Below are 27,613 nucleotides of genomic sequence, written 5' to 3' on the forward strand. Positions count from 1 at the left end.
ATTTCTTCTCCCTTGACTTCCATAGCCGCCCTGCTAACAGGCATAGCATACAATGAAAGGAGCTCTACTCCAATTGCACTGGATGCCACTGGGGAGGGCTGCAGGTGCTGAGACAGCACTGGACAGAAAACATTGCTTTGGAAGACCAAAACAATTTTCTTAACCTACTACATTCATTGCTATTGATTCAGATTCAATTTAAAGTTGTAAAAATGTTACCTGTTCTTTATTACAAAGTGCAACTAATTCTCAGAACATCTGATTTTGATCAATGGCTTTCCAAGATGCTGATGATTTGCTCACCTCTGTTCATCTTGTCCTCTGAAAAAAAATCCATTCCCTACTATCCACAATGATGAAAGAATCACCCAGAGATCATCTCCTTTTAATTTAAATGGACAAACAGAAGAGTATTTTGTGCATGCTTCAACAGTTTAACCAAAATAAAGTCTCAATATACAGTTAATTTAACATGTAAGAGCAAAAAATAGAATTTGGCCAGCTCCAGAATGGATAGGTGAAAAAAAATGTTTTGACAAATTACTGAAATTCATACAACATTTTCAAAGACCCTCGAAGGCAAGAACTAGATTACTGCTCTCGTGAGAGAAGTAAATGTCTCCTGTGGGACAGGAGAGGGAGATAACAGAGAACTGAGTTGTACAAAGAGTTTCACACCCAAGTTTGCTCATCTTCAAAGTCTTAAAAGTGACATACAGTAGTAAACCTAGCAGGTGAATGCAGTGTAACTCTAATTTCAGTATCACATTGTTCCTGTAATAAAAATTATACTAAAATTACAATCAAAACTTCTGTTTTATTATTAAAAGAAAAGGAAACTCAGAAAAAGTTGCAATGTGCGTTCTTTCTGTACCGATAGACCTCCAAAAAGTCCAAATTCTTGATTCCATCACCTGTTAATCACTTGCCAATTGTAGACAGGATAATAGTAAAATGCAGCTGAAAATTACTTCCTTGTTGGTAAAACCATTAAAAGAGTCCCAGCTTCACAGTCCCCTCTCTGCAGAGCTTTATAATACTCATCTCCAGCAGGTCAATTGTTTCTCTCTTTATCTGAAGAAAACAAAAATCAAAGAAAGCATCAAAAGTCACTGATAATGCTTTGGCTAAATAGTATTATGTATTTACTCAGGCACCTTGCTATAGGACTAGAAATTAAAGAAGAGGTTCCTGTACAAGGTCCTGAGCTCTAGAATGTTTCCATTTTGTAAAATAGCTAGCATTTGCTCTGTAATCTCAAACTACATCTATGGCTCATGAAGTCCCATCTAACATGGCTATAGAAAAGTTGTCATTGGTATGGAGTTGATAAAGCATGCCACAGCAAGAGGACCATCCTGGGCTGCAAAATCCTTATGGGACTTTCCAGAGTATTGACCCGTATCAAGTAGTCCAAGGGCAAGTACTGCACTGCAACAGCCACAGTGTTGTCTGTGTCTGAGATGCCTGAATGAAAGTGAGCATGAAGGTCAGGTCTCCATGTGCTGCATGCAAAGTACTTTGGTTTATAACACGGATATGGCTGTAGTTTATTACTTATCTAAAGATAAAAGACAAAGGTACTTGAGAGTAAATATTGACTACATACTTCAGCAGGCACACGAGATTCTCTATCATCATGGTTAGTCCAGAGTCTCCTTAGAGCTTCCTCTTCCCACTTACAAATAACTTTACTGCAAGTTTTCTCTCGGGATTATATATACCTCCACTTTGCACAGGAATAAATGATGTGAGAAAGTCTGATGAGGCTTTGATTCTACACTGGATGTGCTATGTGAGGGTGAAAACAGTTGTCTTTCTCTCACAAGTCCATTTCTTATAAACCTTTTTACTTTCACGAAGCCTGAAACTTAAACTTTCTGTATTTTCAAACTTACTCAATGCTCAGCATTTGTATTGTTTGCAGACAATAAAATATTGTTTTTTGTTGAAAAAACTCCATTTGAATCTTACAAACAAGCAATTTGAGGAGCGGATTCAGCTCTCTGGCCATCAACCTCTACACACAAAGCTTCCAAAGTGGGAAGATTGTCCTTTGGTCAGATCAGGAAGTATACAATCAATTTTTATTTAAACTTTTACGCTTTGGTATAACTCAAGCATGCCAAGACAGAGCCTGATAAACTCATTCACCCCACCTCTGGGCTCTCTGTCAGTTTTCTTTTTATTTTTTTGTCTCCATTGTTTGGGATGAATGAAGAGGGAGACCCAGAAACAGAGAAATAAAAATCAAACAGCATTAACTAATGAGATGTTGAGGTAACTGAAAGAGCAATGGATGAGGGCACTCTCCATTATGTGGATACGATGGGATACAGGACTGTCATGCGGGAAGATTCATGTGTTTTTAAATTCTCATATATATATATCAGAATATATATGGTGGAGCAAAACCAGCAAGTAGAAGGATGTGTGCTTCCAGCTGTTCTTGCTTCCTGGTGAAATTACAATGAAATCTAGTAATGCAGTACCTTAAATATGCAAAGAAATTATTGACAACTGATGCTTGTACTGAAATTGGGTCGGTATGCCTTGTTTCCCATTTTAAGGCCACGATTTTGCCTCCACAACTAATATGGGATGAAATAAATAAGTACCTCAAACTGCCAATTCTCTAAATCATGTTTTTGGTACTATAATTCCTTTCTTCTTTGAGAAAATTTATGACTATTCTTAGCATGTATTTGACATTTTTAATACAAGTAAGAGTATACATTACATACAAGTAATACATTTTAATACAAGGGGAGTAAGATCCTCTGCTTATGAAGACTGTATTCCATATTTCAAGTCTGCAAGTTGCCAAAACATCCCCTTGGTTTCTACTGTGTTAAGATGCCTTATCTCTAAAACATTATTTGTGTATCTTTCATATTATCTTTTTAATACATTTTTTATTTTCTTACTGACATTCCTAAAAAATAACTTTCAGGAATCTGCCTGCTGTCTGCAGCAGGACAAATAGCTGCAAGATGCTCTACTTATATAGCTCAAGATGTCAAAAGCCTTTCTGCAAGTTGTATTACCTAAATCAAGTGCCATTTTGAAGACTCTTCTGTAATCAAATATTCACTATTCTGTAATCACACATTTATTCCTTGTGCTAATGCTATATATGAAGGTGTAACATTCTTTTTTACTTGGTTTCAACTTGAACTAAGCCTTAATATTTTGATGTTAAGATAGCCTTAAGATTTTCCCTTGATAAAATACAGCTGGCTTCACAATTTTTGGCCTATGTTCTGAGACAGAGATGCAGAAATGCTGTGATGCTGCCTACAGTGAGCTGAAAGGGGTAGTTTAGGTTTGCAATAGCCCAAAATCAAATATTAGCAAGATAATCTTCAGTCTTCTGAGGTGGATCACCTGTAGTTCTTCTGTACGTATATTTACTTCAGCTGACTCAAAAAAATCTGTCCCACTGCAACCAGCACCTTTTGTACTACTGTCTTGTGCTAATATGTCTGTGAATTCATGTTCTGTGTTCCTTAAAAAACTTACAGGTAAGAGTAAGGAGCCTTATGTATTTACCACAAGAGGGAGCCTCCTTGCTTCAAAAAGCAAAGCAGGCTTTTTGCTGCTTCATTTCTGCAATGTATTTTTTTTGCGGGGCGCTTTATCCATGATTATTAGGAATGTGTATCTTTCTGTGTGTGGGACTGTAAAATACAGCACATTCAAATACACAGACAAATGCAGAGAAGGATTAATGACTGATAATTTGTTTCATCTGTGAAACAGCTTAATGTTTATATGCACAAGAAGTCCTTTTTCCCTGGAGATTCTGCACATCGGCCTGCTCTAAATGTGCAAAAAATAGGAACATTGTGCTGGAAACTGGGAGCTTTTTAAGAACAACTGGTGGAGGAATTTGCCTCTTTCTGCTGGCTAAATACCAGCTGATGCCCCACAGCATATGGTAAACATGCCTTTTTAGAGCAATAAATGTGGAAACTGGATTATAGACTTGAAAAGAATGGGCAATTATCTTAAAAGGAGTCTAAAATGACAGATAGCTCTACACAGTTTGCATCCTACCTCTTGCCAAAAAAACCCAACACAACAACCAAAAAAATCCCAAAAAACTGTCTGTAGATTTATTCACAAGAAGTTTTGTTACTCTCAGATGGAGACAAATAAATGCTTCTCCAAAGCTTTATTTCGTTTTTGATGAAACTTTAGCACAAAGTCATCTTACTAAGAAAACTTGCTAGGAACAGGTAGAATAACCACCTAGCATAAACAGGAGAAATCCACAGCACAGCCATAGAAGTCACACCTGTGACGTGCAATAAAAAAGGAAAAAAAATCTTCCTCAGAAGGTTAATTTTGAGACCTGAGAGTACAGACTTACCAGCCAACTGTTGACTTCTTTGTGTTTCTAGACCACTGAAGTCAGTTTTACAGACTGACTGACCTTACTGACTAAGGTCAGTACCTTACTGACTAAGATCTGAACACTAGAATCAAAAGTTATGAATACACAGGGTATGATATATACAGGTGCTTATACAATACCTCAGGGATATCCATCATTCTCCTTAGTTTCTGATCTCTCCAATTCCAATCCAGAATCATATATTTTGTGGAGTTCAAGCACAGGCCATCTAAAAAGACAACATAAATTTTACTACCAAGACAATATAACATGTGCTTATCAAAATGATTTTTGGCTTTTACATCTTTTGCTATCTGTTCCTTAGGACACTAATCTTTGATCATTTAAGTACTACATTTGCTGGTTGGAAAACTAATGCAGTGACACTGCAAACTCCCTTAACCGCATAATCCCATGCCTTTTTGGAAGATAAACACAAAAGCAGAACAACTACTGTTGCCAGGCTTGTCGAGAGCTAACTTCCTGCCAGAAAATAATTCCTCAAGCTTCCTCTTGATGAAACCACAGGAGTTGACTTTCCACAGCTGATGAGGAGCTGGTAAGTTAGAAGGACCCTAGCCTGAAAACTCCTGTTAATGGGAACTGACAGTGTTTAGCAATTTGCAGGACTGGGTGCTATGTGAATGTGAGTCAGGTCAGTGCTGCTGCTGAAGAATTCCTTTATCCTCCAAATAAGTGGTGGTGAAAGAAGAAAAGATCCTTTCTGAACTGGCCCTCTAGCTCTTCCACTATTTTTTCCCTGGTTTTCTACACAATGTTCACAAATTTTCCTATTGATTTTGACTCCTCTCCATTCTCTAGTGACCTGGCACTGCAACATTAAGGTGTAAGAAAAGGACTAGACCTTAGGATAAGATGATACACCTTGTGTCCCTGCTATAACCTTCCCCATCTTAACATGGCAATGTGCTGATATGCTGAGCAGTAGTGATTTAATGTTGGTGGGGGGCACAGGAAGAAACATAGTTATGCTACTTTTGTACCCTCTTTTGGAAGGAATGGTAGAGTCCCCATCCACAGCCAGTCCCTGACAAAGAAACCAGAGTCAGAGCAAAGCAGTGCTTAGGAAGAGGAATGGAAAAAATCACCTTATCATCTTGTTATTTTGTTGTTTGCTTTTCTTTGTTTACATAACATCCATTGAGTAAGTAAAACAACTCAAACTTTGGGAAAAGGAGAATTATACAGAATAATTAATTTCATTACAGTCAAGTCAGAAATAAAATCAAATCAGCAGCAGATCTTTTATCCACCACTCACAGAAGTTTACCCTGAGCTCAGAGTGACATATGATACAATGACTTCTGTCATTATTTCCTCTTGATTTACTTGCAGTGTTTGGTTTCCTGGAGCTTTAAATCTTACATCATGGTTTTGCAATCACTTTCAAGTCAGCATAAATCAGTATTCCTGCCAAAAGAGGAAGTCCCCCTCCTCTGCCTGCTCATTACCTGATTTTGTGTGCATACTGGTTTTGTTTTAATTGGGATCAGATCACTGACCTGCCGAATAGACTCTTGGGTTAGCACAAGAATCAGGAAGGGTGAATAAGTGGATACTGGCTGGGGGGGCGCAGGGAGGAGGGGAAGTATTACTCTGCCTTTCTCTGGTAATACTGATTTATGCCAGATTAAAGTGATCATACAATCAGCTATTAGAATCTTGACCTCATTTTGACTGACATAAATTGGAGAAATAGAACATTACAGATTAGTACCCAAATCCACAGATTCACGTTAACCTAAGCACTTCAAAAATAATTGAAGTCTCACTTCTCAGCAGACCAAGAATAAGATAGCGATGGAGAAAACCCTCCTTGTTCTCCTACCTTGCTCCACGAGTGCTTTTACTCTCCCAGGAGTTCCAACCCCGATGTGGAACACGCCTTTCTCCAACATATTCATCTGTTCTTTTATCTAATTGGAAGAGAGAAAGACAAACCACAGTAAAAGCACGATTGTTTTAAAATGTCTCCTCAAAGAGCTGGAAATAAATTCAAAATCTCATAGTATCTCTTTCTAGAATACCATCAAGTAACAAATGCTATTCATCTTTCAAACTCTCAAACTGATATATTTGGGAGCAAGTTTAAGAAATATAACAGTCAGCTAGGCATCACGGTTCTCGAGAAGTTCAGTCATTTTCAACTTTAAAAATCTGCTATCGCACCAACTATTTCTGCAGGTGAGAACAGTATCCTTCCTTCAGCATTTAAACAAATTCTCTGGAAATATCTGGAAAACTGACAAAGTTGAATTAGCTTTAAACACCTTCAAGATGAAGACACTGGAAAAGGGTGAAATAAAGCAAGTGACATTTGTGTGTTTGACAGTATTTATATCAAAAACCAAATGTCTGCTCATTACCTTCAACTTCCCTACAATTTGTGCTCTCCAACAGGTATGGATATTGGGTATTTAGACATCCAACTGGCAGAATGCAAATACGGGTGCTGGTACAGTTTGCTTCTACAAAGCTATGTGTGTGAGCCTTCTACTTAAACAGGCAAAAGCCATTTGAATGAGCACCTCAAAGGAATGTGGAACGCCTTTAAAGCATAGCACATGTATAAGCATCTACATTCTGCATAGTATTGCACCGGAGCCACTGGAGATGGTGTTTGGCTGGATTCCTCAAATTGCAACAATGGGTTACTGAAGGAAGCTTTATCTAGAGAAAGGAACACTATAATGAAAGGAGCTATTGCTAAATGCTTTAAAAAGAAAATGGTACGACACTAGTTAGTTGTTGTATCAAAATGCCCTTGCATCTTTCTTACCTTTATGTGCTTTGCAAACAACTTGAGAACTCTGCAGTCTCCTTTAAATGCTGTCATTGACCTAGCAATTAAAAAAATTGAAAAAGGAAATGCAATCATCAGGGCTGGGATTAAGACCACACAGAAGGAAAGCAAAACTAGCTGGCATTTCTCAGTTTGCTTGAGACACACAGTTCCCCAATGACCCCTGCTTGTACTTTGAACACTATGTACATTCTTGTTTGCTACTTGATCAACAGTGACCAACAACTGGACAAACACAATAGCAAATATCAGTAGGGGGCAATATTGTTTAGGTAGCTTTTCAGATAATATTTAAAAGTTATGGCTTGTGCTTTCACAGCTAACTTAGTTCAAAACTGACTGATGACCAAATTCTAATTAAAAAATATCTCAGTTACTGAGATACAGGCGTAAATTAACATGTGTGTGAGTGCACAACAAATGACATCTGTGTATGGACCAATCTATATTTTACAGCATCTTCCTGCAATGTGGCTGCTTGGAAAACCCAGGCTGCCACAGTTGTTACTGCAGAGATTGCCCAAAGTCCAGTTTATGAAAACTAATTTGTCTGAAAACCTGACCTGTTTTTCTGACACTCTGTTTTGGCACATAACTATTCTGTGTTCTGTATTAATCAAGCATTACTTACCAAATGTCATTTAAGACAGCTTTTTTCTACATGTTTTCTACACCAGATTTTCAATTTTCTGTTGTGCAAAGCTAAAGGTTTATATACAAGTATGCATATAAAAACCTAATTCTCAGATGGTAATATCGGCATGCAGGGGCTAAGTACTACTGGCACATCTGCCATATCTGTGCTTCTATCTGTGGCACGGAGTCAAACTTCCCAACTCTCCATCTCATGTTTTACTGAGAGATAACCACAGGAAATGAGGTTCGAGGCACAAAAGACAGCCATGAAATCTGTGAGGTATACATTAATTCATCAAAGTCATCAAGACTTCTGGAATGAGAAGGGGGAGGATAGAGAAGGGAAAAAAGAGGACAAGGAACACTGAAAATGGTCATCTCTGCCCAGCAGTTTAGCCAGCCTGAGCCAGCTGAGAACATGGACACAAACCTGGAGGCGCCCAGGCCAGACACACTTGTTGGCACTTGAGGCCCTGGAACGCCATGTCCTCGTTATCTTTGGTGTAAAATCACGATTTCTTGTGGTGGATCGTGATGCTTTATGGGTTTACTCTGTTCCCAAGTATAACATGTTGCATATTTCCCCCAAATTGGTTGCACTTTATTTTTGGTTTTAAACAAAAATAGCACTTCCATGCAACTGAAGTACTAAGTGTTACTTCAGTCTAAAACCAAACACCACACTCCCACAGTTTAAAGAAGCAAGGGATATTGCATCAGTTTGAGTCAGTGAATTTGTTGGCTAGCAGAGGACAGTGTCCCAGTTTTGCCTTTATGTCTGTGGTTCCAAGACAAAACCTCTGACTGACTGCCAACCTCAACATAACATTTGCTATCGACATACTTGATGAGTTCCAAGGAACGAAGGGCAGAACTGCAGATAACCAACATCACCACCGACTTCTTCTCCTTGTGGTTTTTCCGGAGTTTTGCCCACTTAGGACAGACTGCAATGAAAAAGCCCATGTACACACACACAGAGAAAAGCACTATATGCCACAATTTTAAATTACAAGGGTACACGATAAATGGTAGCCAGCAGCAAGAACACACATACTGACTTCTATGAGGTCTGGATCTCTGGCAACACTTTTACATTTAGTCATGGCTGAGAAATTGGAAAAATAAAATGCCCAAAATAAATAAAGGACAGAAATACCACATAACTGAACAAATTAGATAAGCATTAAGAATCAACAGTTTGTAAGGTGACAAGCCCATTGTCTTCATTTCCCACATAAGGTTATTTGTATCAGAGAAAACCAATTGAAAAGATACATTTACCAGACCAGAAGTTCTATATAAATACATGTAAGAGAATAAAAATTCTCTTGGTTCATGTCAGTGGACAGCTGCAGGATCTTTACTGTAAGATAATACATACACCTACTTATGAAGCCACAATAAATTACTGACAAATAATCCCTCGCAATTAAGAGAAACCCTAAAACATTTTGATTTATTAAAAAACTGATATAGTAAACAAGAGCCAGAAAAACAAGACCCATCATGAAGAAAAGAAAAAACCCTTAAAGTTATTACTATTTTATAATTAAAAATATTTGGAGGAGCAGATAAAAACTGCAATACTATTGCATTAACAATGTTTTCATACAGCTTTCATCTCACTTTAACTCACTTTCTTTCAAGTATGAAGAAAAACTGTGGGTGAGATCATTGGCTGGCAAAAAACAGGAATCTGAAAACATAAAAGGAAAAAATACTTTTGCTGACATATTTTTAACAGCAAAAGGAGCACATATGTTTGCAGCATAACCACTAGTTACATCGATGAAATCACAACTGTGTTAAAATCCATCAATAAATTACCATTTGTGAAACAAATAATAATGTACACCTCATGTTCAAGAAGCTTTATATTGGATATACTAATGAAGGAAACATCTCTCAACAAAATTGCAATTCCTTTCTTTTCTCCCATCGTGAAAGCCTGAATACAGGGTTGCACAGGTACAATCACATATTTTAAAAGAAGTTTTCATATGTTTTGACACAATCAACCAAAAGTCTTAGCCAAATGCCTTACAGTCAACCTGCTAGACTCTTCCTCCAATCTACCTACAATGGGATACATTTGTAGATCACCCACACAAGTCATACAGTGTAAATGCAGTAACCTACCAATTATCTACCTGTCAATAAGTTTGTTCCTCTTTCTGGCCTTTCATACTGTGATAATCTACTGAATTATATTGACCCTAATGGTAACAGCTGCACTGCATTTATTGCCTTCCTCTTCCTTCATTTCCCACTGAGCACCTAGCTTTTACCTGGTCACTATGATAACTAGTAAGTGTTAAAAGCACTCTGTGGCAGACATGCCATTTCACTTTAAACTTCATAGAGAGGCAATGAAGAAAGAGAAGGTCCTAACAGGTTCTTTGGAAGGCCTTTCCTTTCTCCAGTGTCTACACAGAAAGTCTAAGTTCTTAAAACAGTGATTAAAATTAGATGGTTTGAAAACTTCCCATCATTGTTAAGGGCCCTTTGCCTGATGGAACGTAAATACTGCTCCCACAGAGCATCAACAACTCTCTCTTCAGGGACCCACATATTTGTCGTCATTCTGCATTAAGTACAGCACCTCCGGATGTCTGTCTATGGAATAAGATGTTTGCTGATATATATTAACTAAATTAAGGAGGTTTCCTTACAGGCATTATTCATGTTCACAGGGATGGTGCGCTGTGCTAACGCTGGCAGCATCAATCCATGACTTCCACTGGAACAGACAGTGTGACAAACTCGATTTGTAGCTGATGACTAGCTGAACTCCTGCCTGTGTAGTTACTTGAACACTATCCATCTCTGTATCTTCCATTTAATGGGCCTTGTCTTGCTAAAAGCTTTTAATTTGCACTAATCCCTTTTATTAAATCCAGAGATGGACATTTATTGGGACTTGAGCTCCAAAGGGAATGAATGTGTACAACTGAAAGATCAGCAGCTGATTTACTTTTAAAATCACGTTTAAAAGATGCAGTTGATGCTTGTGGGGAAGGGCAGGGGCTACCCTTCCATAAGCACTTGGTGGTAATAGGAGAGCTCTTTAAATCCACCATGTGCCTTTCCTCCCAGTGGTAAAATATCTTTGTTGTTCTGCTCTTCTGAATACATTGTCTCATTGTTTCAGAGAGGGGGGAAAAAACCACATAGCTCCAGACTGCAGCGAGAGGCCACGCTGACTACAAACCTGACCTTCTGCACCGTGCCAGTTCAGTTAACAAGAACACACAACTCCAAGTAGTTGCTTGTTATTTGCTCAGTGCTTTGACGTGAATGACATGACAGCTGTAGAAGTTCGTAAACTCCTTGGCACTCTAAGCCTCCAACTCCCAGCACAAAAAGAAAGAAAAAATATCTCCGTCCAACCCAAGAGCCAATCCATATGGAAATGGGTCACTTCACTAGCCCAAAGGACTCTTTTAATAAGAAAGAAACTACAGCAATTTATTATTTGTTAAAAACCCTCAAGATCTAAAAATATGTAACACAAGCTTTTGAAAGCAATCTGAATGGGACTTCTCCAGGTTTTCTTGATTCAACAAGAAAGCTGAACTTGCCCCATAGAAATAAAGAAGGGTCAGCCTGGAATCATGGATCTTAAGGAGAAGCATATTTATCTAGAAAGATAGGCCTTAATATTAAAAGAAAGAAAACACTGCTGGTCTAGGAGTGTCCTATATTGGCCACAGGTCACTAGGAGATCAAGAAGTATCAAAGGTGTATGCAGGTTAGTTACCAGGCTGTTCTTCACGAGCACTACCAGCAAATAATGAACAATGCCTATAAAATGTCAAGTGCCTCTTCATGTGCAGAGTAAGAGGCAGAAAAGTTCATGGTTGCCTTCATCTCTAATGCAACCTCCGGCTGACAGAAGTTAAACCTGCTCTGTCCTGCTTTGCCTTTTCTATCACTGGCTTCTAAATGGAGACAGAATATGGGAAACCAAGAGGGTCCTTGTCATAGTTTAAACTTCATCACTTCACACTTGGACCAAAACTACCATCTCATTTCTTGCCACTCCCTGAAAAAATATTGCATTCAAAATCTCACAACCACATCAGAATGATGTCTTATTATTTCTTTGTCTACTCCTGTCAGCCCTCCTATTATGCATCTGGATCGACTCAGATAATGCCAGAAACAAAATACATTTTCACTCTCTCAGCATCTTGGAAGTTATTATTAGGTATCATATAATTTCTATTAGAAAAGTGAGCTCCTGAAATTAATACTTTACAATAAAAGGACACATTTAAACAATGTTTCTTTAAATTTCCATAATTACAAGAACCCTCACATTTATTCTGAAGAAACTTACATCTCTACTTAAACAGCAAATTAATACACAGTATAAGAAAATATTTCCATAAAAAGTACAACTCAAGACCTGTCCCCAAAATCCTCTTCCTTCTGCAGAAAAAGAACTCAAGAGTATAATGAAAAAAACATTATTTATCTATTAAATATAGGATAAGTTACCTGACAGCTTTAATTCCTCTATTTCAATCACTGAACGGTTTTCACCAAAATGTTGACTGAGCAGATTTTGTAGATCCGCAGGGACACCAGGTTTTGGAGCAGATTTTTCTAAAATCTCAGAAATTTTCTTCTAAAAAAAAACCAAGTACAATGGGTAAGTATGGCATTTCTCTAATTTCAGCTCTTGGGCTAGCTAACAACACTGTAAATAGATGTTCCTCCATAGCTTTATTGGCTTAATTACAACTTAATTAGAAAAACACTTTACAATGGGACAAGATTCCCTTCGTCTTCAGTGGGAACGCAGACTTCAGACGCAAGTTCAGATACTTTGATGAGATGGTCTGTGAGCCTGAAGACAAAAAATCGTGTGCACTCACTTGAAATGCTGACATAACAAAAACATAACTGAAAGCTGGTTTTGTGAGTTTTGCTATTGTTACACTTAAGAATCAGTTTGAAAAATCAGGGGTTTTTTTCATCATTTAATTCATTATTCTTAAAGCATAAAAACAGGAATCAAGTGGTTATATAAATCTTGATTATATTTTGATTAAAACAGGGTAACTATCTTTTGGAAGGAAAGATGGTTAGCTATGTTCACAGAATATTGCAAGTATGATGAAAATGATTTAAAAGCTCACAAAACCAGAAGATGAGCAGAAAAAGTTCAGCAGCTGCTGCTTTGTTCTTCCAAAATGTATAATTTTTTAAACTAAAGTAATAATTTTTGGACCCTGGACGCGAGTTCATAATTATTGTGTTTTACACCTTAGGAATGTCAGCAAATAAAAGGTCTGAATTTTCACTGAAGTGAATTTTTGCTATATATTTCCCCATAATCAAATGGGTCATGGGGGTAGAATAGTCCAGGATTCCTGTTATCTGAATGATCTGCCAACATTTAAGAAAACAGCAGATTTTCAAAGACAGGGGAAGCCTGGAGAGAACAGCAAGAACGTGAAGCCTCTCTTGTTCTGAGAACTGATTCATTTGTGAAAGGCCAGCTCAAGTTTTCTCAGCTGCATAAGCCAACCTGAACTTGCCTTCATCAGGACACATGGCAGCATAAGCCTAGAAGTGAAAAGGAGCAGCAGAGCGTGGTTAGGACAGAGCAGTATCATATGCACCTGCATATGGCAAAGTGAGATTTCACAGAGAGATGAGGTGGGCCTGGAAACATTTTTGGCAGCTTTGGAGGGGTGGTCGGTACCTTCAGTGCAAGTTCAGCAGGCTAAGGTCTGAGACAGCAAAGATCAATGGAAATTTTGAAAACAGCTATAGCAGGAATTTTAACGTAGGGGACAAATCTCCCATCCCTCTTTCCCTCACTCCATCCTAGTACCCACTCCCTCCTTCTCTTCCATTCCCCACCACTCTGTCTCTCCTTCTGGCCCAATACACTCCAAATACTCCCATAATGGCAGCATACGGGGCAGAAGTCTGAACAGGGAAGAGCCGTATGGGGGCTGCTGAAGCCACTCCACCCCACAGCAAAGGCAAAGCAGGCAGCTGCCTCTCCCAGCTGCCTGCCACTTTGGCCACTGCCTCTTTCACCTCTGCTAAAAGCCATCTGTGTGTATGCAAGACCCCAACTGAATCTTTGACAGTGGGATATGTGGAGATTAAAGTGCTTATGTCTTCCTCTCAGTCTACTTTTGGCCTGGTGCAAAGCACTCTGCAGTCCCCAGAAGACTTTCCAGTGGATGTCTGGCTGTTCAGCAGGTTTTTGCAGTGCCTGAATCTGCAGCATTCCTTCCCAAGTTTCACCCTCACCTCATTTGGCACTGTTGTAATTTTCTGCCATGCAACAACTGTCTTCCCAAAGAATGACCAGAGGCCACCTGCAGCACACGCCACCTTTGCGTGAGGCCAACAACCGAACCTCTTTGTTGTTCTTCCTGTTGACCAAAAAAGCTCTTCTCCAGCCCCACAACCTGCCTCTTAAGTGACCCACATTTGGGAACCTCCGATTTAGCAGACAGCAAGACAGAACTATCAGGCTCGTTTTACTTGGTAATTCAGCTTAAGGTGCCGTTCCACAGGACCATTACATCATTCGCTGGGCCACTTGGTTCCTTCAGGAAAATTATGGCACTCTGGAGGGGAGAAGCCTGATACTAACAAGAAATTCCATAAGAGCAAGAGCAAGGACACCTGAGCAAACTCTCCTCCTTCAAGGAGAGCTGTGGGGATATGTTCCTCATGCAGGAAGTTTTATTATTTTTCTTCCAATTCATTCCAGATGCTTAAAAGCAAAGGGTTTTATCCCCCCTCCTTTTCCTTATTTTTGGAGAAAGCACTTTGTTTGGAACCCATAGATCAATCTGATAAATATTTCCTGATGGGTTTTTTGACAGGCTGTGTGTGTCAACTTAGCGGCCTAGCTCCACTGAAACCAAAGGTGTAACTAAGCGCCTATTGTTTGCCTGAGAATGAGGTCGTTTTGTTAGGTCTGGTTCACCACTCTCTGTTGTTGGATGCTTTCGATCTGGTAGTAGTGGAAGAAGTACCGCCGTCATTTCTGCCAGAGCTGCATTTAAAGCTAAATCCCACTCTTCCCTCTTCCCATTCCCTGGATGATTAAGAGGCCTGACATAATATAAAAAGGCCACCTCTCAGCCTTACGAGGGAGCCAACTATTTACAGTCTGTCCTGGAAGACAATTAACTTGCCTGGTGCCATATAATTTCCATCTAGACTGCAGAGTGTGTTTGTTGTTGAGGGTGAGGATGGAGCACGGCCAGAGGGACAATAGAGAGTATTTATTTATATACTTATGCTATGAGGAAAAGAGCGAACAAGGACAGTTCTTGGCTAAAAAGATGTAACAGCAGCTGGAGCCTGACCACACTACTGAAATGGGGCAGATTCTGCAGCAACTGAAATTCTACCTTTCTTTGATGCAGTTACATTTTCCTGGTGTGCAACACTTGCAAGTGGGGTGTAGACATGTACAACCCTTGAGCAGAGTATAGACACAATGCCACAGTTCAGGTTGGGAATGGGTGTTTTGAGTGAAGTCAAAAAAGCAGGCATTTCTATTCTTCTCTAAAAGAGGCTGCAACATTAGGATGACATTACTTCTCATTGTCACAGGGTTGTCCCACTTCTGAATCTTACAATAGCACATACACCCACTGCCCAATCCCTAAACACACTCTAGGACATTCTTACCTTCTTTCTCCTCTTTGCCTTTACAGTGCTCTCCTGTTTTTCTTCAGGCTGACTTAGAAAACACTCCGTAGGCTGCAAAGCACATATTTAAAAAAAAAAAAAAAGTAAGAAAAAAGGATTCAACATCAGATATCTGATCACCTGGGGGGAAAAAAAGGTCACCAAAGGGAGGTAAGAGGGGAAGAAGGGATACAAAAAGTATAATGTTGGGTTAGGGAAAAACAAACAAAACCAAGCTTCCCCACCTGTAGAAGGGATCAAATTCTTACTGTTACATATATTCAGAATATATGAATTTGGGAATTGAGATCTCTGTTGCTGTAACCAAGAGGGGGATAAAAGAACAGAAAACTGAAACATACACGTTGTAGTCACAATTCCATAAAATGGTGAAAGTTAGGTTTTGACACATTAAAAAAATCAATGAAAAAATGAACAAAACCTTTCACAACCTTTATATTTTTAATCTATATTATTGTGTGTGATTTTTTCCCCTAAACTTTGCCAATAGTGCTCTAAAATAACTGGGTCTGAGGTGAGCATGCAGACGGTGAAATATACCACTTAACTGGGCAAGAATAATTGGAAACAATCATGCTCTGGATTTCCTTTTACATTTGTAATGCAAAATTTACTAAAACATGTTTCAAATTTGTTCTGCCCCATTCTTGCTTTGTCTCATAGCAGACAGGATCGAATACATATAAGAAAAATACATGGTGCATTTCAGAATTATCTTCATGCAACGTGTTGCTTTTATTAATGCTCTTTTGTGCCTGAGTGAGCAGGCTGAATTGGTCCATTTGTACCAGAGCCCCTGTTCACATAAATCAGGGTGAGGATTTGTCCTTAGCCACCTAAAGTTGCCCAAAACAGAGGAAGAGAGGCACAGGCTTTCCTTGTTTTGAGCACAGCAATTCTTTTTTCTTTTGCTTTCTTTGGGACTTCCACTTCATGGAAGCGCAAATTAATCTATACAAATGGGCTTTAGAGCTTAGTAAGTGTCTTGATGAACAGCAATGGGAAAATAGGCTGAGCCGCAGGAAAAAGCTCCTTGATACTAGGATGCATTTGGCTGGAAAAAAATTGCTCCTGTGAGAAACCGTGGAGAAGTGTCATCACACAGAGCATTAAAAGGTCAGGAACAGCAAATCCAGTGGTGGTCCCTGGGAAAGCCTGGAAGAAAAGTATCAGCAGGAAAGGGAGCCCAGTCGAAAGCCAGAGAAAGTACTCTGTTCCCTCGTGAGGGCACCTTCAACAGGACCAAGAGGGCCAAAGGAAAGCTAACAGAAGTTCAGAGTATCTGAGCCTTTCTGAGCCCTCCTTGCATTCCACTCCCCCGCCTCTTAACAGGAGGACACTTAATGACAACTGGTACTACATGACCCTACCCAGTGCATTGTGCCTTTCCAAGCCCACTCTCATATCCTTATCAGAAGCATTTTGTGGAGTTTCACTGTTCCTATGCCTACATTTCCCTTTTTCTTCCCGCGTCCCTGGCTAATTTAGCTATAAAAACCAGGAAATCACCATGCTCAACACAAACAAATAACCTATTGTTTTCTCCTGCTTTCTGTGCCATGATGCAACCACAGCCACTGCACTTGCAAAGGCAGTAGAACTGTGTAGATGTGGCCCTGAAACTGGTTGAAGTTTGAAATGATACTTAGGAATTACCAGAGAAGATTTGGCTGGGTACTGGTGTCGTGGTTTCGGCCAAATTTACCAAAACCAGACCGACAGATGGCCCTTCCTCCCCCGCCAAAAGAGGAGAGAGGAGGAGAAAGAGATAAGGAGACTCAGAAGTTCAGAATGAACTAAACTACTTTAATGAAGAATTAATATTAAAATAAAAATAAAGAAGAAAACAATGAAATAGATACAATATATACAAAACTCGCAGGCCAGTATCATATACCCAGGTACCAGCCCAGGCTGGTATCAAGCTCCCAGGATGACAGTCATGTCACCGGCAGGCACTGGGGAAGTCCCAGACTGGACTCAGTGACGAATGGGAACTGGATTCCAGCCCTGGAGTCAGGAACACACGGATCGGGATCAAAGGCAGATGAACAGAGTCCTCTCTGGACATCGGCCATTGCAGGAAGGGGGCTGACCCTTTGATCCCTCAGCTTTTATACTGAGCGTGGGGCAGATGGGATGGAATACCCCAGTTGGTCAGGTTTGGGTCACCTGTCCTGTCCACCCCTCCCCACCGATGTGACCCCTCTATGTTTTTTCCGTTTCCGACCCTCTAAGGGGGCAAATAAAGAAATGGGCTGACCTTGGTTGTTATAGCAATAAGTATAAGCAAGGGCCTCCCTGCATACCATTCCTTGGCACGGAGCACAAACATTGGTCTTAACATTCTGAGAACGAGCGGTTTTCTCCACGATATGCCGTTAATTTCAGAGAGTTAGAAGAGGCCCAGCTAGGATGTAAAGTTACAGAACAGAAAATTGGTTCAGTTTTACTTCAAACCGGGACAACTTGCTACAGCCAGCAAAGCACTCTAGAACTAGGGCTGGAATATAAGGCAGCCTGGATCAATACCCACCCACAAGAAGTTGTGACAGAGACCATATCTTGCATCAACAACAGAGATCTGTCCCTCTCATTTTCTTAGGTATAAACAGGTATTATTTTCACTAGAAATCAAGGGAATGACTGCAAGTAGAAATTCACCTCAGCTAACAAAATTGTCCCAGGGTTAACACAAGCTTTTATTTTTGGTTTGTTTCTTTTTCAAAAATCTCTGTTCTGACTCTGATTCAAATCCTTTTAAACACAACCATACATTTCTTCATTCCTGTCCCTACCATTAGCATTCCCAGACATCGAGTGTGAAACAGACCTACTCTCTGCCTTCAGTTCCTGCTCTACCCTTATGCATCCCAGCTGTCCATAGATACTCAAAGACTACTTGCCATGCATTTTAATTATGAATTCCATGTTCAACATCATATTTTATGCAGAGGACAAGCCTTTGGATTGATTTAGTTCAAGGGATACTACCAAGCAATAGAAAAGCCAGAAAGGGGCAAACCTGAATCTCTTTCCTCCAGTAGAATATCAGGTTCCCTATCCTAAGAAGTGCTACTGGTCTTTCACCATATTGAAAAATGCCACTCATTCATTTTGGGCCCATTTCTCCCCTCATATACATTGTGAACTGTTTTACATAAACCTGCAAAACTCTCCCAACTTGTATCTGCATGAGAAGAGAATAAAGCCGTGCCACAGAGCTGAAAAATTTTCTCTAAGAGAAACAAAATTTTCTCACTGATAACCCTTCATTCAGATGTTTAAAAGTATCACCAAATGCCATGGCTTCGTTTTTGAAGGCAGTATGTAACCCTTTCTTTCAACAGCAACAGAATTACACAGCAGGCTTATAGTCAAAGCCTTCCTTCCTCAGAGAAACATGTTAAGATTATCATCACTCAAAACTATCTCCTTTACAAAGGCATATATCTATTTACGCATAGTATACTATTAGCCCAGCAATAATAAGTCCACTTTATTCAGACATTAAAAATAATACCATATGAAAAAGAGAAACTTAATGGTGGTGAATGGCTGTAAACTTACACTTCTTTGATGATCTGCAGTCTAAAATATTTAGGCATCTGATCTAGACTGAACTTCTGACCCTTATCTGAATGTTAGTTGCCTACCTATGCATGCAATAGCTCTTTGCATGCCACCATTAAGAAAAGGTCGTTTGCATGTTTTTCTTATGCAATACACAAAGCAGACGACCTACTGGTTTTTGACATGGCTCCCTTGCGCGCTGTGTTTTTATGCTATTTTTACATGGAAGTTCTTAAAATGCAGAAAACAGGAAATTTATGTGGAGACCATTGATTTATGAACTAAAATATCATAAATTCCTTGTTTATTAATCATAGGCAGAACATAAAATATTTCCTGTATTATATTTCTAACAAATTTTTTTATTCTTTATATGTTGCCAAGTTACTGGAAATTCAAATGTAGAGTGAAAACATTCTTGCATGTGCGTGTGAAAGTTTACATTCTAGGTCAGATACATATTCTGACTTCTGGAGTTTGTGACAAAGTAAACACATCAATGTGCCATTCAGATTGGAGGCAATTATTCATTTCATTGTAAGCCTGAGGACAGCCTGCAGGCTTGAAACTTAAATGTTCATAATTCTATTTGGTTGTCTCCTGACTGGCTTTAAAGTGCCAATTCCACTGCAAAATAGCTTCCAGTCTGCGAATAAGGCAGGGATGAGCAAAATGGGTTATGTTATATGCACCAGAACAAAAAACTACTAGCTTTCCGTAAATACATCTGATTTTGCAAGTATTTTGCTCTAAAAGATGTGCAATAATACATCCATGACACTGGTCTCCCATAAAGCATTGCCTCCTGGAGTTTTGTGGCTAAACATCAAATTACCCCATTCCAAAATGCAGGCTGATATTCTTCCATGACAGGAAGAGCTGTGGCAGGTGTTATGCTACAGCTGAGCAGTCCCAGTCCACCGTGGCAGGATAACCTGTGTTTGTCATCCTTTCTATTATTCTCATAGAAAGAGCAAAACAATCCCTCTAAACAAACTGTCTCAACTTAGTTCCAAATGCTTAAGTGAAGATCATGATGATAAAAAGTGGCTCCATGGACATGTACAAAGGCAATACGGCTTCCTCCTGTATTGCTCGGCGCTCTCTTTCCTAATCAAAACATGGAACGAGTTCAGATATTTAGCTTGCTTCACCTTTGGTCTCCTTGGAAAGACACCCAAAAGCATAGTAATTGCTCCTGTGTTGTTTACACCTCTCTGTTACAAAAAAAGAACATCCCTGTAAATGGTTTTTACTTGGGCAACTGCCTAAACATCACACAGTGAATTTACTATTGACTTAGGAGTCAAAATTAATATCCATAACCTCAAGGAGAGAGAGCTTCCAATGTTATTTCAGCTCTTTGACAGCCATTCAGTCAACTCTCCTTAACAGTATCAGGAAGGCAGAAGAAATTCACTTTCAAACAAGAGACTTCTTCAAATCAGCTGATGTCTAGATGACTTGTTTTTTGCTCGAGTTGGGGTGATGATGTCTGTCAAAGACTGTGTTGCCTTTTCCTTGGCATACTCCATGTAATGCTGACAACACAGTTCCCACTGTTTTTAAAGGAAGTTTTTAGTTGTGCAAGGCTCTGAAAACGTCACTCGACGTAGAAATTCTTCTTCACTTGGACCTTGCACTAGGGACGTGCTTGGGTAGAGATGCTGTACATTTAAATATAGCTTTCAAGACCTTGTGTGTGCAGGGAAAGGGAAAAGATGAAAGGGGAAGGACACTCGGTAGCACCATCCAGGCTTTTCTCACTACGCAGTCACTTTGTAGGAGACAGGCCTGGCAATCTCAACACAAAAATCTCTCAAAACAAGACTGAAGTTACTATTTAAATGTACTGGAACATGATTACTTCCAAATAAGGCAAAATAATTTAATAAAACAATCTTATGACATTAACAGATCAGACAAAAAGTGAAGAAAAGTATCCCTTTACTGAATGAGAGGGGACTATGCTTCCATGCGCATTACCATCTACGGTCTACACAATTGCTAAATTTACAAACCTGCTTTCTTTTCTTTGTCACAGCGGGTTTGGAATCCAAATCTTGATGTGTTGCTGTCCTGTTATCACTTGCTTTCTCAATAGCTTCATCATCTGAAGGATCTAATGAGAGAAAAAGAAGGGGTTTTGTTACTGTTTTTCAAATCCATCTCCTATCTTTGCATTCAAAAATAGGGATAAAATCTTCAGCTGAAAGCTTGTCACAATACTACAATCTCAAGACTGGAAGTAAGTACAACTGTAATAGAATTTTTTAGAACACTGGTATTTGAAATTTACTCTAAGAAAAGTCCCAGGTTTCCTCTCCTCTTCACAGTATTACATCTGGCAAGCAATATATTTCTCTGTCTTTCTGGAATGCTGCACAGTTGGTGCCAGCTGTAGCATCACAGCTAGAAATATCTAATCTTTCCAAAACCTCCCTTGAATTAAGCTAAGCAGTGAACAATGAAAGAAGATGTTTTTGATAAACTACATGTCAAGTCGCATAACGTCTCTCTGCAGTATTTCAAAACAAGTAAAACATAATCTGGGATCTGTAGCACTGCACTCACCATATATAATTACAGACCTATCTCATTAGACCCCAAAACAAGCAATAGCACTGGTACTGAAAACTAATGGCACTACGGTTCATAGGATCACTGTAAAAATACATCTTTCTTGCTACAATTGCTGAAGCTTCTTTCAGAATAAGTCATCTCCTCCTACTAAAAAACCCTTGCAGATGACAGACGGAAAAAAATAAATCAAACCAAACACACACAAAAATGCACACACAAAAAACCTCCCAGCCTCCACCTAAAAGCCCAAAATGCCTTACTGACACCAATTATCTAAAAGAGGAGAAATTGCAAGATTGCTAAATGTCCTATTGTATAAAAATATATGCAAACATTTTCTGCGAGTACATTTTAATCGTGTGTCTCTTACTCCAGTAACAATTAGGCAAAGGTACCACTCCCAAAGTTTAAGCAGAACGTCCACGAGACTAGAAAAGGCTTATGTTTTGAAAGAAAACTATTTAAATTAAGATGTTTCTACTTAGTCTCTTCTTTATCTCTTATCTACAGTGAGACTTTTGGGGAAAAAAAATATCCACAACAACAGTTCCCCCTAATAGTACTATATTAGTGCTTGAGATGTTGTGTTCAAACACAGAAGTTTCTGCTGGGGTCTGAATTACTTCCCTGATCATTGGCAGAAGCATTATCATCCACTGAACTGAATAATTAGAACTGAAAAATTCAATGTCTGTATCTGGAATACTTCCACCCAGCAGGTACTAAGTCATTGTTGCAATCTGCTGTATTCTGAAGCTGTAAATTGACAGCTTCATGATTAAGTTATTTCTTTTGAATGAAGAGGAACAGTATAATTTCTTAAGTGTCATCCCAAGTATGGATGATGTAACTACATCTATACAATCACTAGCTCTAAGCAGAATAAACTGATGGCCAGAGAACATGAGAGAGAAAAAATCAACTATGGCTGGTACATATATATGCTTGGAAAGATACCATCTTGTAACTTCCACGCTTTTTCCCACTTTGAAAAGCTTGTGTAACAATCAGCATCCTCAAGTTGGGTAGGTCAGGACAGCTCTTAAGAGTTGAAAAAAGTTTGGGAAGTTGAAAACTACCAAGTGAAGAAAATCAGTGAATGTTACAGCAGGTTGGATGTTGTTTGCCATGAAACTTTACTTCATATAGATTAGATTCTTGGGAACCTGCAAGAGCTTTAGAAACTGAGCAGCAACTGAGAAGAGAGTTTAGTTGTAGTGGACAAAAGACAAGAGACTCCTAAGTGAAGGATAAACATATTCATGAATTTCATTCATGACCTAAATGAAGGCCATGGTAGAAATGACAACACTTGTTTTGCATCTCAATGCAGGATGAAGACATATCCTTAAATGGGAACACACCAAGAAAAGCGCTGCTTTCTAGATCTAGAGCAAATGCACAAATGGGTGCACCAAGTGGACACTGCAGCTCAGCTGGCCTATTTGCTTCCTTCTCCTCACAGACACAGCCTTCAAATCAGCAGCTGAATTTGGCCACATGAGTGCTAGATCCCATGTCCGGTGAGCGGCTGGTGGCAGGGGAAGAGCAGGGATGTCACCCATGGCAACCCTTTACCATAGGCTGGCTGTAACATTAACCTGCCCCTTAAGCTAGTGCTAAGTCAACCTGAGAGGACACTAGGTGACCATCCATTCTGGGATCTCTTCTCAAAGAACAAGAGCAAGGGAGGTGACATGACTAAATCTCAGGCTTACTTGTACATTAGGAAATATATGGCACTGATTTCCATGAGTTGCCCTCGTGCGCTATTTTCCCTCTCTTCTTAGGAACAAACTGAGTTCGATCAACTCTTCTTCTGAGCTGCCACTTGGATCATGAGCAAGAAGAATGAGCAGCCATCCCCAGTACGACTGCCACTTTTGCTAGAACATGACTGTTACTGTCCCAAGAGTGTTGATCAGACATTGGCTAAAGGTGAAAAAAGTGTTCTGAGAAAGTTTATTGGCCACCAAAAGTAGAAAGGAAAGAGTACTGAAAAATTACATCATCCAGCATACTCCTGAAAGTTTAAAAGGTTTCTTGGTAACTCGGTGCATTACCATGGGCTTGTTTCCCTCCATAAGACCCTTCCTCTGGCAAATTTCTTGTGCTGCATTTTGATGGAGCAGCTTCTGTGTTTGAGAACCCACTACTGACTTTTGTCACTTCTGCCCTGACTTCAGAGATACTGGAGGACTGACAGCTTTTACACACACCAGCTCCACACCCCCGGGGTCCTGATATATAAATGAAGTACATGAAAAAAGTAAGAACTAACCGCGTCTGACCCTCTTGTTCACAGTGACTGAGCCCCAAACACCCATTCCAGAGTATATCTGTGCATGTCTCACTGAACTGAATTGCTGAGCCAGCTCTTTATCAGCATATTTATTTCACATTGGAAATAAATGAGAATTACATGAAATAGATTCATGGGAAGCTGCTTGTGATCTTTAAGCATTCCTTCTTAAATCCCACTTGGCATGCTCTGAAAGGCAAACAGGAGTCATCTAAGTTTTAAATAACCTCTTCTCTTTCTCATAACGAAAAGACACACGGCTAGCAATAGCAATCTAAAACTGGACAAATGGTTTCCATGATCTGAAATAGCCTGACAAACAATGTACCACCTGTTCACTGCCCATCTGAGTTTTGGACTGCCCTTCGTGATGCAACGTCCTCTGCTTTCAGCAAGAAGCGAGAGAACCAATGTCCAGCCCCAGTCTCAACAAACACCTGTGAAAACAGTTCAAACTTGAGCATCGTTTTGCAGTACCTGAGTATTTTTATTTGATACAACAGGAGAACTTTTCATCTGTTCCAAAACCTGCCACTCACATCCCAGTCAAGACAGCAGCTAGTTTTGAGCTGTCATTGTTTGTGACACCATGTCAGCCCCTGTGATGACAGGAGCGTTTTGTTGTGGGCATCGAAGTACCACAGGCCAGACTGCCAACCATACTCACATTAAACACTGTACCTTCCTCTGCAAATAGTTACCTTGATGTCAGCAGGGTTATTCACAAACTAAATCATAACTCGATGCCAATAAATGCAGAAGCACCCAGCTCACAGATCCCAAACACATCTGTATGAGAGCAGCACTGCTTGCCCTGCTTCGAGGTGTCAAGCTGCCAGAACAGGAGGGCGCACAAATCCTTCCTTAATAATAAACTGGCGCAAATGCAGAACCTAATTGAATAAATACAACGTTGACTTTCATCTCCTTTCTGGTGCAAATGCGCCGGCAGGCAGGCGCTGACGGAATACGCTGCTGAAGGGGTGATGTCGTTCAGTGCAGCATTCCTCTGCATCTGCTTTCCTGCGACGTACGGACCTTATGCAACCACAAGGTCGTCAAAGACGTCTGAACGGTCACGTAATGCTCTCAATATAGATAAATAAATGTGAATTCCATAGCTGCTCTTTGTTTTTTTTTTTTTTCCTTTGGTATTACATCAGCGGCACGGCACATACTAACAGGCTTCCCAGTCATTAGGTATTTATATTTGATTTTATTTTGAATCATGCTGAAATGGAAATAGTTATTTATACTTAACACACACACATATATGAATTAGATTTTTTCATTTATGATATTGATCACTACTTAAAATCATTCAGTGCAATGGCTTCTAACTTCTTTCAAATTTAATATTGATATATATACGCATATTGATGTACTTAGAAGTGTACTAAATATATACACATACACACCTATATTAATACATACACATGTCTGCATGTTTATGCACATAAATAAATAAACACACAGATATTTAGATAATTTAACAGGTTCCCTTTAGTCATTCACCTTTATTAACTACTATAGTCACAAAGAATGCACATTTGCTTGGTTATTTATACTAGTATTTTTAAAGACAGACAAGACCTTAATGATATAGGAGGTAATGACACGTGCTTTGACGTGAATGCAATTTTGATCATACAAAATAGCTAGTACATATAAATTTGTGTTTGCTATGCTGATTCACTGTTACTGAGACTTCTGACCTTCACATGCCACTTTTCTACTCTGAAGTGATTAATAAAGGAGCTGTAGTGACCACAACATAAATAGTCAGTTCTTTTAAGGACTAAGGCTGACTGAAAAAGTGGAACTCTTCTAGGTAGCACACCTCCGAATGCCCCCAAGTTGCAACTGAAAAGGAACAGAAAATAATCTTAAAATTCTTTGGAAAATGTGACTTGTGATGCTAGCCAGCCTACAAATTAAATAAAGATAAAGGAAGCTCACAGAAATGATGGCAGCTATCAGAAGTTCCTCACAGGAAGAGAGGAGGAACAGAACAGAAGGATTTTTTTGAGAAAGAAAGGAGGCATGGTGCTTACAACTCTTCATAATATAGAAATAATGAGCACGTAATTAAAAAGAAAGCTCAGAATAGCAAAATATTCTTTTGTGTACATACCCAATGATAAGTGAAGGAATAATTTCCATTAGGTTTTTGTTTATATCTGGGAACTACATGAGATCAGACATCTATTTTGTATCCAGAAGAGCCCCACTGGCGCAGGCCAGTACAGGGTAAGTTCATTTCTTACCGTTAAACTAATCTCTGTGATGGAATTTGGAGGGAATCTGCTGTATGTGTTCATGAGGGAGAATCGCTCAACTTTTATTTTATGTATCTGTCATTGCCCATAGTCAGAGGCATAGTCCTGGTCAGAAGAGTCCCTGGGTCTGAGCAGAAATCCCTGCTTTCTCCCTTAACGCTCCCATCAGGGCTACATACCAGTACTAAACTAGAATTACTTACATGAAAAAAAAGTTTGTATGGAATTTATTATTGCCAATTTTATTGCTCCCCCCCGCTTTTGTCCCCCTCCTGCCGACTTCCATCCTCCTCTGACTGTTCTAAAATTGCCTCATATCTGAAACCAGACTTTAAGTAGGGCCTGTGTTTTTTGGTTTTTAACAAAAAGCCCTCTACGCCGTGGAAATAGGTTTTATATTTGCTATGCTCTTGTTCTAGCTTCAGTTATGTTACAGGAAAGTATGTGCTTGTCATTACTCTGTAGGTGGGCATAGTTCATTCAATTGGGCATGCTATGTTGGATTAAATTCAGGCTGCTTTGCAGGCTGTTTTTATTTGTTGGTTGATTAAACAGTACTGATCTGTGTTCATTAATCTGGGGAGAAAATATTTCTCAGGGCTCCCAGCTTTAAATTCAGCAGATTGAAAAATATTTGATGCTGAGTAAAATGCCAAGTGTGTTGGGCGCAGCTCTAGTTTTTTAATTGCCATTTAAGATTCCTTTTCTTTGGGAGGAAGGGAAGAAAGATGCAGAGAGGAGGTCAAGGAAAAGAACAAAATTGATGTCTGAGACTTCCTTATTATTCTCATAGTTTTGCCATTAAAAACTGGCCTAAATCTTCAGTGAATCAGATTACTTAATGTCAATGCACTACTTTGAATTTTTCTCACTGCATGTCCCATCAGGTACGCACAGTGGAAGGTCAATTAATTTTCTGTAAAATGTAACAGCTGTCAGCAAAATTGGCTCCTAGGTCCCTGTTCATCCTTGATCAGTTAGTTGAGAGGCCTCCTCTTGCCACCACAATTGTGCTGGTCAGAGTAACTGGGCTAAAAGTGGTGATGGTATCACTCCTCAAGGCAGCAGGACACACGAAGCTCAGGCAGGTCCCGCCATGCTGCCCACCAGTATCCAAAGGGACAGACGAGGCCTTTTAAATAAAACAGGCCTGGCTGGCGGGCCGATTAACTAGGAAAAAAGGGATTAACATTTTAAATATTTTAAAGCATTCTGAGCTCAACTATATCCCTTTCCTTTTGTCAGGGAAGGAGAGACAAGGAGAGGCCATCAAAAGGGATGGAAAGGCACCGTGTAGCAGCAGGAGAAGCAGG

General features: G+C 39.5%; 1 protein-coding gene across 1 annotated transcript in view; it reads right to left on the reverse strand.

Annotated features, from left to right (window-relative positions):
• Positions 1–200: 200 nt before the first annotated feature.
• CMSS1 (cms1 ribosomal small subunit homolog) overlaps positions 201–27,613 on the reverse strand; it is a 33,343-nt gene continuing 5,930 nt past the window's right edge. Inside the window, exons 2-10 of the mRNA XM_074158439.1 lie at positions 21,158–21,258; positions 15,543–15,614; positions 12,366–12,495; positions 9,499–9,558; positions 8,704–8,806; positions 7,200–7,260; positions 6,249–6,336; positions 4,540–4,628; positions 201–1,074 (exon numbers count right to left, since the gene is read on the reverse strand). Coding sequence (XP_074014540.1) covers positions 991–1,074; positions 4,540–4,628; positions 6,249–6,336; positions 7,200–7,260; positions 8,704–8,806; positions 9,499–9,558; positions 12,366–12,495; positions 15,543–15,614; positions 21,158–21,258 — 788 coding nt within the window. The 3' untranslated portion in view covers positions 201–990. The remainder of the gene's footprint in view (positions 1,075–4,539; positions 4,629–6,248; positions 6,337–7,199; positions 7,261–8,703; positions 8,807–9,498; positions 9,559–12,365; positions 12,496–15,542; positions 15,615–21,157; positions 21,259–27,613) is intronic.

Source organism: Numenius arquata, chromosome 1 (genome assembly GCF_964106895.1).
Source record: "Numenius arquata chromosome 1, bNumArq3.hap1.1, whole genome shotgun sequence".
NCBI classification, from domain to species: domain Eukaryota; kingdom Metazoa; phylum Chordata; class Aves; order Charadriiformes; family Scolopacidae; genus Numenius; species Numenius arquata.